The 12,984-nt window shown below is 60.9% G+C and overlaps 1 protein-coding gene across 1 annotated transcript in view; it reads left to right on the forward strand.

Annotated features, from left to right (window-relative positions):
• Positions 1-245: 245 nt before the first annotated feature.
• PIEZO1 (piezo type mechanosensitive ion channel component 1) overlaps positions 246-12,984 on the forward strand; it is a 62,900-nt gene continuing 50,161 nt past the window's right edge. Inside the window, exon 1 of the mRNA XM_054711093.1 lies at positions 246-594. Within this exon, the coding sequence (XP_054567068.1) occupies positions 531-594 (64 nt within the window). The 5' untranslated portion in view covers positions 246-530. The remainder of the gene's footprint in view (positions 595-12,984) is intronic.

A 12,984-nucleotide genomic window follows, 5' to 3' on the forward strand; every position in this document is an offset into this window, starting at 1 on the left:
GCGAGGTGGCGCCAAGGCTGTGGGAGTGAGGGTCTCGGTGGCGGCTGGGCAGTCCCGGCCCAGAGGGCTGGCGGGTTGCGCGGGCGCGTGGGGCAGGAGGGGTGCCGGGGGCGCCTGGCCGTCGAGGCAGCGCGGAGGCGGGCACGCTGCGGAGGGCGGGCGGGCAGGCGGGAGGCGGGGAGGGCGGGCGGGCGGGGGCAGAGCTTATAAAGGCCCGCGGGTGGCGAGGGAGGGCGGGAGGCAAGCCGTCCGGCCCTGCTGAGCCTCCGCGAGCCGCGGAGAGCCGCGTGTTGCGCTCGCCCGCCCGGCAGGGCTGTCCCGGGAGTGGACGCGGGGCCCCGGACCGAGGAGGAGTGTGCGGAGGCGCTCGGGGTCCCTGCCGACGAGCCTGGGGTCCCCGGCCGCGAGGCGCGGCACGTGAGGCGACCCGCCTTTGGGGCACCATGGCGCGCCGAACCCGGATGCCCCGCGCCGCCCCTTAGCGCCGCGGCGGCCCAGCGACCCCGGGCCCGGCCGCGGGCCCCCCGGGCATGGAGCCGCACGTGCTCGGCGCCGTGCTCTACTGGCTGCTGCTGCCCTTGGCGCTCCTGGCCGGTGAGTGGGGCAGGCGCGGCGCGCTCCGCGCCGGGGCACGGCCACGTCCCGCTCTCCACTCCCCAGCGCCGCCGGGAGCGAGGCCGGCGGGGCGGGCTGTGCGCGGGCGGCGGGAGAGTCCCCTGGACGCGCGGCCCTGGGCGCCCGCATTCCAGAAGCATGAGAGCGCCGGGGAGGCCGGGGCGGCGCGGGCCGTCTCGCAGGGGGCCCGTCGGAGCGCCGGGCTGGGAGGGTGGCAGCGGGGTGGCCGAGAGGTGGCCACGGGGCAGCCCCGCGAGCGCCCCGGGAGAGTGCGGTTGGTCCCCCCGCCCGGGCATCAGGGAGCGCTCCCCCCCCCCAGGGGATTGTTGCCCCCGTGGGTCGGGCTGGAGAGCTTGTGAGGGGTGGGGGGGCACAAATCTCTATTTCATGTTAAAAAAAAAAAAAAGAAAACCACGCAAACTTGCATCATGACTTCCTGACCAATGTGGGAGAAGGCGGGCTTCCTGCCTGGAGCTGTTTAATCTGGAGCCTCCGGAGCAGAACTAACGTCTGTGCCCTGGGCGCGGCCCCCCACTCTTGCCTGCCAGTCCCCACGCCCCGCCGGAGGAGGGTAGGCCCAGGCTTTGGAAAAAGTAGTTCGGGTCCCTCCCTGCCCTTCGCTTCTCGGTGCCCTGGCTCACTCCGAGCTCGCTCTCTAGTGCGGCCCTGGGCTAAGGGGAGGGAGCACCCCCAGGAGGCTCTGGCCTTGGGGTCAGAGCCCAGGGTCCCCTAACCCTGGCATTTGTGTCGCCTCTTCCGGAACGAACGCTCATCCTGTGCTTCTCCGGGCTGTGAGGCCTCTCCTTCTGCCCCCCTGCCCCCTGGGCCCTGGGCAGAGTGCCCAGAGGCTCATTCCATCCTTCACACTGCCCTCAGCTCCCTCCACGTGGGCTGTCTCTGCTGGGTGTGAGCTGGAAAGCACGCTGATTAAATTAATTTACGGAACCGTGGGGAGGTCTGCATTGGGCGCCAACCTCTGTCTGTTGGGTGGAAATATGTCCAAGCCAGGGTGGAGGGGTGTTTTTATCCTGGAAGCCTTTCCGCAGCCCCCTAACGCCCTCCAGCTAGGCCTCTGCCACCTTCGGTTCTAGGTGAGTGCAGGCTCCCCCGTGGGCCGGGGGCGTGTGGGAGAGCCACAGCCGCCTGCACTTTGGCTCCTAGACAGACCGTGTTGTGATTTGTAGCAGAGAAAGGTGGTGAAACTTGGGGAATTTTTCAAGACAGGAATCGATGAAAACATGGAGGTGGGAGGGGAGGGTTTGAGTCCTCCCTGGTGTGTCCAGGACAGCACGGGGTGTGCCTGGGAGAGTTGGGGTCAGCGGCTGTGCACCGTGGCTCTCCGGAGGGCACAGACGAGCAGGACAGACGCAGCTCCAGGTCGGCTTAGAAGCTGGTGGTGGGAGGAGGAGGGGGACAGGTGAGCTTCTCAAAGGTGCAGGCTCACCTGCCCTGCCCACGCGCACCTGCCTCCTCCCAGGCCGGTCCCCTGGAGAGGAGAGAATCGGATGCTCAGGCCTGCAGGGGCGGGGTCCTTCTCGAAGGGCATGTGTCCCCTCGGGGGTGAGTCTCCTTGCGCAGGGGCGCAGACTGTTCCTGTAGTGGCCAGGTAGTAAATATTTTCACATCATGAGATCTTCGGATATTTTTCCAACTATTAAAAAATGTGAAAACCACTCCTGGCGGTGGGCTGTGCCAAAACAAGTGGTGGAGCCAGGTTCGGCCCCGGGCCCGGGGTTTGTTGACCAAGGATTAGGCTGGGGTCCTGGCTTCTTTTCTGGGTCTTGGCGGCTCCTCGTGTGGCCACGCGGAGCGCTCTCTTGTCCCTGGATGCGGAGGTGGCACCAGTGCAGGGTTTCCACCCGGGTCACCGTGGGGTCCCCTGAGGAGCTGGATGACTAGTTCTTTATACGTGTTGCTCAGTTTTGCTATAAACCTAACTGCCCCCAAAATAAAAAGTCTGTTCATTTTTAAAAAGGCCTGATGCCCAGGCCACACCCCACACCGCTTCTGTGCCTGGTTGTGGGGCTTGGGCTTCAGTATTTTTTTTCTTAAGCTTTGAGGGAGGGTGATGTTGAGCCAGCCCGGCGGGTGATACCTGAGACTCTCTGTCCAGGGCGTGGGCAGCTCCCGTCCCTAGGGGCCCCCTGGCTGTCCTGCTGGTATCCAGGCCGGGCTGCCGGGCTGGAGGTGGAATGTTCGCTCGGTTATCTCCCGCGCTCCTCCTCTCTGACAAGCTCTGGAAATGGCTGTTTCTACAGTTTTGGAAGTGAGAGGTGGGTGCTAGGTAAGGCCTTCAGAGGATGTTAGTCAGACTTTTGTGCTGGCTCAGGCAGCAGTCATGGGGAGAGTTTGAATCATCCTGGGGTGCCCCTCGTCCCCACCCCACTCCCCATGTGGTGCAGGGTTGCTGCCCGAAAAGCCCAGCCCGGCCTCCTCGTCATGATAGGCTCCCCGAGTCCCCGGTGAAGGGTGGGGGCCTCAGCAGCTCACCTCTTGTCCCTGGAGCCATGGAGGTTCAGGACCCAATGCTGGAAGCTTCTAGAGAGACGTCAGGCAGGACATGTGTGATTCCCATAGAACAGGCCACGCCTGCTGCCTTGACCTTACCGGGCAGCCAGAAACAAACCTGGTAGCAGAAAGGGAGGCGGTGAGAAGGCAGTCCTTGTATCACTGACTACGTGAAAGTGGAAATGCAGTGTATGGCTTCTGCCTGTAGGATGGGGCCTCCCTCCGGCCTCGGAGGCACGCCCACCACACACACGGGGGCGTCAGGCTGATTGCACCAGACTGATTGTCACTGAGAAGCGTTCCCATTTAGAAGGGGACACTTCCTCCTTTTCATGGTGTCACCAGCACTGTCTCCACCCCCCTGTGAGGAGGGCAGGACGTGGTCCTTTCTCTTGGCAATGAGAAAACAGAGGCCTGGGCTTGGAGCCTTGTTAGCCGCCTGGTGTGGGAATTCATTTGCCCAGTAGCCCCCGGGGCGGGTGGGGGACACCGTGCTTGGCTTTCAGAGCAGCTCAGATCCCAGGTCTGTCCCATCCAGAGGCCATGCTCTGCGGCGCCACCAGGAAGGAGAGCACCCGGACGGAGGGCCGTGGAGCTGGGGGCAGGTCCTGCTTTCCCCTGGGGGAGAGACACAGCCTGGTGCCGCCCCAGGAGGACTGAGGTCCCCGGTGGACAGGACTGAGGGGTGTGTGTGTGTGTCTGGGGGAGGCGCCAGGGTCTGCCAGGAGCTGAGGATGGGTCACTTGTGGTCATCTGCAGGCCACATGCTGCTGGCAGCCAGGGCACGGAGAGCCCAGGGCCCCGCCAGGAAGGGTCCGACAGAGGAAGTGTTGTCTCTGGAGGTGGGAGGAGCGCCCAGACTCGGGTCCCGGCCCCTCCGGCTGCTTCCTGGGCGGTGTCTCCCCTGTTCTGACTGGGCACTGAATTTGCTTTCGGTGCTCAGAGATGGAGAAGGAGGATAGGCCTTGACGCCCTCTGCTCTGAGCACAGCCTCAGGGGACTGCTTTCTGTGGTGGCTGGGAGATGGGGCCAGCCTGCCCCAGGGGCCACCACACCCCCCAGGGTCCAGGGTAGCCTCCTCTTACCGGAGGCCATCTTGACCACTCTGGTTCAGAAAAACACTTTTCCTTAGAATTCGACAAAATGTTGGGGTGGTTTTTTTTGTTTGTTACCTGTTTTAGAAATATGTAAGTTTTTAGATGTCGATTTCCCCCTTCTGGTTGCCAATGTCATTTGGTCCGTCCTCGTGGTGAGGACCAGGCACCCCCGAAGCCGTTGGTGAGGCAGCACGCTGCCGGGCAGGGAACTTGTGGAGCGCCTGTCTCAAGCTTTCCCTCCAGGGGTGCCGTGTGGCTGGCGGCTCTGCCTCCAGCTTCCTGTCCCCTCACCCTGAGTCCCCTGGAGAGGGGGATGGGGAGGGGCAGGACCACCTGCCCTACACTCCTGACCTTTGAACTGCTGTGACTGTAGCCCGTTTTCTGGATGAGGAACCGGGGTGTTGGGGAGTTATTTCACTCGCAAGGTCACACAGGTAGGAAGTGAGGAAGCTGGGGTGGAATCTTTTCCTTCCTGGAGCAGGTGAGTCCCATACCTGCTGGCAGGGTATCACCTGTGGGAGACCCAGGGGTGGAAGGTCCTGGGGAGGACAGAGAGGGGAGGGGATGGGAGGGGCAGGGGAGGAGACTGGACAGATGGGGGAGGCTCAGCTGACTTTGTTGGAGGGGGTTGTGGGCCCCAGAAGCCTCTGTCCTGCTCTGAACTTGCCAGGCCCTTAACCCTCTCTGTGTGTCTCAGTTTCCTCACCTAAGCAAGACAGTAAAAGCTTGAAGGCCACTCCCAGGCCTCTGATCTCTTGGTATCCGGGGCTCTGGATGCGAGCAGAGGCAGGGCAGCCCCCATGTACGGTCCTGGTGGGCCAGGAGCCCCAGAGCGCGTTCCCGGGTGCTAGAATGCTGGAACCACATATGGTGGTCAGCAGCCAGGTGGGGCCTCCAGGGAGCAGAATGGAAGGAGCTGCCCACCACGGGGGTTCATGCACACAGGGCTGCCGAGCCAGTAGCGGGCAGGTCCCAGGAAGAGGGAGGGGAGGTGCCTTGGCGGGCCCTGGGTATCCATAGCCCGGCCCTCAGCCAACACGCATTACGCCAACCCGGCGGATTCCTGTGAGCTCGCATAGGACCTTTCCCTGAGTTTTTCTCAGTTCCATTCAAGCGTTCTCATCCAGATCTCGAGGGACTGAGCTCTGGGCAGGAGCCAGGGGCGAGTTGTGGTTCAGGGCCCATGTTGGTGGCCGTGGGCGGGGCTAGGAGGCACCCTTCTCCATTTCTAACCAGGCTGTAGTTTCCTGGGCTGTAAAAGGTCTGGGGTCCCCCAGCTCCTGGGGCTTTGGCTCTGTAAGTGCCTTTGCTGGGTTTATTCATGCAGTAGTGTGCCGAGCCAGATGGGCAAGAAGCACAGTGCAACAAAGAAGCCACACAAGGTGCAGTCCCCAACCAATGCCGCCTAAGACAGGGTCCCCAAATAGTGCCACACCTCACAAGGTGCAGGCTGGGCATGGGGCTGGCAGGGCAGGGGGGAGGTGAGCACCAGGCAAGGCCAGTCTGCTGGAGGGAGAGCAGCCAGGCGGGACGGCAACTCCAGGGACCCAGCCCCGTGCAGCGCCCCCAGGTCAGGCTCCCTGTCTCTGGAAGGAGCCAAGTGGGTGGCCTGGTGGAGGGGGGTGCTGTGGGGGTGCGTTTTTCTCTAAGCTCAGATCCTCTGGTGGTGGCCAGGTGGAGGTGGGGCAGGGGGAGGGCTGGCTCAGCGAGTGGACAGTGAGGGCCAGACTTGATCCCCTCCCCCAGTTTTGATTTTTTAAAATTCCGTTTTAATGACATAAGTAATGTATACATGCTTTTAATAAAATAGTGAAATTTTAAATCAGATAAAAGGAGGTTCCTTTTTTAACCCTCCGGGCCTGTTTCTCCCGCACCTGCTCTTAGGAGGAGACTGGCCGGTGAACCGGGGGCCCCGCAGGACCCATCGTCCTGGTCAGAGCACAAACACTGCCTGTGTGCTGCCTGCAGCCCGGGACTCGGCTCCCCCCCAGCCCTGCCCAGGCGGGCGCCGTAGTCACTGTGCTCCCCGATCTGTGGGAGCTGAGTTGCCCCCAGGACTTTGGGATCACAGCAGTGCTGCCCCCTGTTGCTCCTGCATGTTTCTCGGGGGTGGAAATGGGGCCAGGAGCTTCCGTTTTGTAGATGAACAGCCACAGGCTGAGACTGGGCAGCTTGGTCAGTCCTGGGGCAGGCTGCCCATCAGGGGGAGGTGAGGGCCGGCTGGGAGCAAAATGGGGCAGCGTCCGGGCCCAGACCAACGCCCGGGTGACGCCAGGGCACCCTCAGGCTGACGTGCGTGGCCTCCTGCTTGCCTGCAGCTGTCTGGGGGCCTTTGCTCTGTGGGGTGGGTCCATTTTTTGGTGTGTTTTAATAACATAATTATAGGGAGTATTTTTAGGTTCCCTCTAACGGGCCAGCTGTTTACCAGGCTTCTATCTGTGCACTGTTTGCTCCGTAAGTATATATAGCCGAGGCCACTTCTCCTTCCTTGGGTTCAGGCTAAAGAGGGACCGTGGCCACCTCAGCCATTTCTTGTGGTTTCCTTTGCCAGCGAATGGGTGGCTGAGGTGGGCCCGAGAGCCAGCCGGCAGGCGAGGGCTCGGGGGCCATGCCTCCATCCCAGGTCCCTGAGCCACCAGGTGGGGAGGAGCTGGGCGCTGGGAGCCGAGGCTGGGGCGGGACATGCCTCCTCAGGCCCCTTCCAGGCCGCTCCCAGCTCAGCTCAGATCCAGCAATGCCCCGGTGTGCCAGCTAGACCTGCCCTCCCCAGACTCTCCTTGCCCCACTCCCCTGCCAGGGAAGGCCTTCCTGTGGACCTGGGGGAAACAAAAGAATAAAACTACCACATAAACAGATTCCTTGCGCCCGAGGAGCAACCAAAGGCTCGTGACCAGAGGGCAGAGCGAGAGAGGGCCAGGCGAGGGCTCCCTGGCAGGGGGCCTCCGAGGAGGAGTCCCGCTGGCCTCAGACCTGGGTCTCAGTCTCACCTTGTGAAACCACCAGCACCTGTGACCCCCATCACCCCAGCTCCTCCACGGAGCCGGTCCAGCTCTGCCTCTTGTGTGGCATGGCTGCGATCTCCTCTCTCCGTCCTCACTTGATTTCTGTTCGCGGTTAAAGCACCATTAGAACAGCACGTCATTATGACAGCCTGAAGCACGTTTTCCTAAGGGAAATGAAACCATCCATTCACTGCTCCTAACTGAGCTGTTTGCCTCTCCTTTCCTTCCTGATGGCCGGGATAACAAGGCCCACCGCAACCCAACGCCTCCTGAGCGCCAGGCCCCGTGCTGCCTGCCGTGTCTGTCTCCCCGCCTGGCGTGGCGGGGTGCTCCTGTGCCGTCTCTCAAAGGAGCAGGCCTCCCAGACTGCCCGCAGGCGTGCGTGTGCCCTGGCAACGTACAGTCCAGGCACAGTGTGGACCCGCTGTGCAAGTTGCCTTTCCATAAGGTCGTCCTCATACAGCAGCTCCCAGCCCCACGAACTCCCTGCCCTCCGTCTCCGTCTGCCGTGGGGCCAGCCGGTGCCTGACCTCGCTCTGTCTCCTGACCCCATGGAGCTGTCTGGCCTCTCCTCCGGCAGACGGGCCACTTGGCACAAACCTCTGCACCATCTTTCTAACTCAGCATGCCCTCATCTCCCTGCCGGCTCTGCAACCTCCATTAACGTCCACTTGCCATTGCACCCCAGGCTGGGACACACCTACGGCCTCTTGGCCCTCCCTGCCCCAGGCTTCCGGCGCTGTATCCAGAATCGTCCCAGGTGGCCTTCCCGAGACATCTGAGCAGCAGTTCCTCCACATAAAGCCCTGAGAACTGCCCGCTGTGAAAGCCCTGCTCCTCAGCCCGGCACAGGGCCCTCGATCTTCTCGTCTTCGTTCAGAGTGAGCCCCGACGTTCCTGCCCGCTGCAGGTATCGGCGCGCTGCGGTTAGCGAGCGTGCTCACGTCCTCACAGGTGGGAGGCAGTGGCCTCATCGCATGGATGAGCACATGGGGGTGATGTCAGGGAGGTGGATGGCAGTGGGCACCAGGTCTGCCTGCCCCCAGAGCCAGGGTTCTTGCCGTTGACACTCCTGCTTCCCAGGAGCTCCAGACCCTGTGCCTTCCGCCTGTTAGTGTAACGGGTGACTCCCAGTTCCTTCCTCCGGCTGTGCCTCATCCCCCACAAACACCCAGCTTCTGTCTTGCCCCCCGACATGCTGAATTTGTGTTTGCCCTGAGGCCCTGCCGGCTGTCCCCTTTGCCACCATCCTCCTGTGGCTGCCCCTTCTCCCTTCCAGACACCTTTGTACACTGGCAAATGTGTTTGGAGAAGCTGCCGTAAGCCGGGTCCTGCTTTAAGCTTTGGGGGTCCTGACCGCCCCCCGTGGAGGGCAGCTCTTAGTCCATGCATATGTTTTTAGCCGAGATAAGTGCCGGGATCCTAAGCGTCCTGTGTGGTGAGGTTTGACAGTTACGGACGCGCACGGGCACATCTGATCCAAGAGCCCCCATGCCCTCTTCCGGTCGTCCCCCACGATTCTCTGGCTTCCTGTCACCCTAGGTCAGTTTTGCTGTATTTGGGGTCCATGTGCTTCTGTGCCTGGTGCCTTCGCTCGTGCAGGGCTTCTGCAGTTGGTCCAGGCTGGCAGCGGTGCCTTCTTGTGTTCCTCTGTCGTACCTGCACATTTGTTTACCTGTTCTCCCGTTCCGGGCTGGAGATGGTGAGCGAGGTGGCTAGTCGTGTCTGTCTCTCTGTGGACACACACCGAATCTCGTTCACTCCTACACACCTGGGCGTGGGGTGGCTGCGTTCTCCAGGTTACATGGTTTCCGCTCCCATGCCCGGGAAGGGTTCCAGGGCTCACACCCTCGCCAGTACCTGGTGGTGTGCCTCTGATTTTAGCTGCTTTGTGGGCGTGAGACGATATCTTTAATCTGCATCACCCTGATGTTAATCACCTTTGACATCTTTCGTGACGAGTCTCAAAGTCTTTTACCCACTTTTAAAAATTTGTTGTTTGCCTCTTAATTTCTGACTCTTGGGAGTTCTTTTTTGTGGAATATTTTTTATTGATTTCAGAGAGGAAGAGAGAGGGAGAGAGGAACAGAAACATCAGCAATGAGAGAATCATTGATCAGCTGCCTCCCGCACGCCCCCCACTTGGGACCGAGCCCGCAACCCAGGCATGTGCCCTTGACCGGAATCGAACCCAGGACCCTTCAGTCCACAGGCCAACGCTCTGTCTGCTAAGCCAAACCCACTAGGGCAGGAGTTCTTTATGGGCTGTAGGCTTTAGGCCTTTATCAGCTACTAGAGGCCCAGTACATGATTGAATCATGCACGTGTAGGGTCCCCTACACGCTTTCGCTTTCGATCGCGGGGGAGCTGGGTGCCTGTCTGCTGGTGCACCAGGCCTTTCAGAAGCCTCCGGCTCGGTGGAGGCTCCTGAAAGGCCTGGTGCCGGAGCAGACAGGCACCCAGCTCCCCCGCTTTTGATGGTCCGCGGCGGGATGTGAGCTCGCTGCCCCAGAGGCCCCTTCTGTTCCGCAGCACAGCCATGGCGCAGACGCTGAGTTCCCACCGCCGCTGGCAACGCGAGCTCAGTGTCCCGCTGGCCCAATCGGCTACCCCGGCCACCCCGAGTCCCGCCCCCTGCGCCTCCCGCTGGCCCAATCGTGGGCGTAGCGGAGTGATGGTAATTTACATATTACCATTTTATTAGGTAGGATATGCACTGGAAATATAGGATGGGGCAAAAGTAAGTTTATAGTTGCAAATACACAGAACACAGTTTATTGTATTATTTATTAATTACTGTATTATTTTCTATATAAACAGCTATAAACCTACTTTTGCCCCAACCTATATTTTCCCCACCTGTGGCTTACCAACTCCAATCACTTTCTGAATGCTGCCTGTTTAATGGCAGGTGTTTTAATTGGAAGCCCATTAGCTTGTGACGTGCTCTGGTTAGATGGCCCGCTTCCCATGCCAGAGCATTGTGAGGGAGCTGTGGCTGGGTGCCGGGCACGGGGCCTCGGTTAGTGTTTCCTGGCTGGTGGGCCTGCCGCTTGGGCTGGGCTGGTCCCCTCCCAAGCTTCCTGCCTTTGCCTGTGCCCTCCCTTCGTCCCCCACCTCCCCCTCACCTCTCAGATCCTCTCCCAGGGCCTTTGTCCTGCTGTTGTGGGGACCACCCTCGCTCACCCAGCCTTGTCCTAGGTGTCGTGGGCGTGGCTGGGACTCTTGCTCTGTTGTCTTCAGCATGGCCTCCTCTGGGCCACCTGTTGGGTGAAGTGGGTTCCTTTCAGCCTCTGCAAAGTGATGGTCTGGGCCTCCTGGCCCCCCATGCCCTGTGGTTCCCAGGGACTCGTGGCCATCTTTGTGTGCTGCCTGCTTTTCCTTCAGACTGTTTCTCCTCAGAAATAAAACTCCGAGCTCTGATTGATTTGGCTCAGTGGATAGAGCGTCGGCCTGTGGACTGAAGGGTCCCGGGTTCGATTCCGGTCAAGGGCATGTACCTTGGTTGCGGGCACATCCCTAGTAGGGCGTGTGCAGGAGGCAGCTGATCGATGTTTCTCTCCCATTGATGTTTCTAACTCTCTATCCCTCTCCCTTCCTCTCTGTAAAAAATAAGTAAAATAAAATAAAGGAAGAACAGATTAAAAGAAAGAAAGAAAGAAAGAAAGAAAAAAGAAAGAAAGAAAGAAAGAAAGAAAGAAAAAACAACTCCGAGTCCAAGGATAGCAGTTTCAGGGCCTGCAGACACTATGCCCAGGTGCTTGGCGAGGGCAGCTCCCTCTGGCTCTGTCTGGGTTGATCCTCCAGGGAGCCGTGTGCAGCCCTGAAACGCTCCTGCATCTTCGCAGTGGATGAGCTGCCCTGTGAGTTCTTGGGGCCGTCCTTGTCCAGGCGGCGCCCCCCTCCCTGGGGTCAGCCCTGTGTCTCCTGCTTCTTTTTCTGCCCTCCCAGGACCCGGTGGCATAGCAAACGCTCCTGTTTCTCCTCCACTTTGTGCGGCGAGGCACCCACTTGCTTCCCAGAGACCAGTGCCTGGGCGGGGTTTTCTCCACCCCTTGAGGTCCTGCCGGCTCCCCTTGGGCTCACTCATGTCCTTGCTGATGTTATCACGGCATTGTCAGCCGGTCCTGAGGTCCTGCGGGGGGAAGGGGCCATAGGCAGAGACTGGGATGGGCTCATTGCTCTCTGGTGTTCAAACCAGCCCCACCGGCTGCCGAGCCCTGCCCGGGACACTTCCTATCTCACTGCAGGAGCTGTGTCCCAGACCTTATCAGTGAGTGCAGACCTTCCCAGCCCGGAGAGGGGCCAGGCTGGGCCCTAATCTCCGAAGATCAGGAGCAGGGACTTGTCAGTGTTGGAGGGATGTGGGGGACCTGCTGGAGGTGTGGGGGAACCAGGGACAGTGGCTTGAGGTCTCCTATGGGCCCAGGGTGGAGGCTGCGGGGACCCTCAGGGCAGCAGCCCCATTTTCCCAGGAGCTGACTGTGATCTGGCACCTGAGCTTGTTTGTCTGTGAGTTTGGCAACAGCCTCTTCTGCCTCATTTTCCTCATCCTGGCAAATGGGCACATACGTGACCTCATGAGAATGAGAGCGGCACAGAAGCCAAGTGTAGAGCGTTGTCTGGCCTGGAGGTCACTCTGCGTGGGGTCCTGGATCTGGAGGGACCCTCTGGTGCCCTCTGCCTAAGAAAGCCAAGGGTCACCGGGCTCTCTGCCTCCCCGTGGAGGGGGGAACCTACCTGTCACCCCACTGCCCTTAGCGTCTGGGGGACCTCCTGGTCGCTTTGTATCCCCTGGGTTGCAGGTGGAGACACTCCAGTTGGGGGCAGAGAAGTAGGGCGCTGTCTCAATCCTTCCAGAGTGAGGTCCGGCTTACACGGAATAAACAAAACCTAGGCTTTCGGGAGACCACACACGAAGGAGCCTGCTCCACTCTCCAGACTGGCCACCGCCTGACCTCTGCCCACTCACCCCTTTTCTCAGAGCAAAGCCCCTCTTCTCCCTCCCTGCCTCCCCCCTTGCCCCTAAACGGGGTGGGTGATCCTTGCGTCCGTGGTTCCCTTTTTGGGTGTCCCCTCTTAGCTCTCCACTGGTGGACCACCGTGCTGTCCCCACTCCTGTCCCCTCCTCCTCCTCAGGTCCCTGCCCTGGAGAGCAAGGAATGAAGCCTGGAAGCCAAGCATTATTTGCAAGGGCCCCAGGGGGATGGGCCAACCGGGAGGAGACCCCGGACCTGGAGGACTGGGGAAGGAGGCAGACGGAGGAGTGATTAATTGCTGAAGCTTCTGGGCTGGACAGGCTGCATCACATTCCAGAGCCTGAGAGGCATTTCCAGGCATCCCCGGGGGCTGGGGGCCCGTGCACGCGACTGTCTTCCAGAGGCTGTGTCTTCAGGAGGCGTGGCCCGCGTGCCTGTGGGGCGAAGCCCTGCGCGGGAGGGCTGAGGGCTGTTGGGATGAAGCGGCGCCTGTTGGGGGACAGTGCGTCGGAGACATCCGGCCCGGGCAGTCTCAGGAGCTTGGCCTTTGCACAGGGTGACGTTCAGGACGTGGGCGAGAGCTGCCGAAGTCAGCCCTCCGAGGAGGAGGAGGTGACGGGGCCCTGGAGCCTTTTCATGGGGAACCCCTGGAGCTGTGTTTACCCCTGCCCCCTGGGACAAGGGGCCTGGTGGTGTGAGCCAGCCTCCAGGGGACTCCGGTCCTAGCATCTGTTTGTAGGTTGGTTACTGGTAACTTGAGGCTGGTTTCCTCGTTGCACTGTG

The sequence above is a fragment of the Eptesicus fuscus genome, chromosome 21 (assembly GCF_027574615.1).
Source record: "Eptesicus fuscus isolate TK198812 chromosome 21, DD_ASM_mEF_20220401, whole genome shotgun sequence".
Classification (NCBI taxonomy): domain Eukaryota; kingdom Metazoa; phylum Chordata; class Mammalia; order Chiroptera; family Vespertilionidae; genus Eptesicus; species Eptesicus fuscus.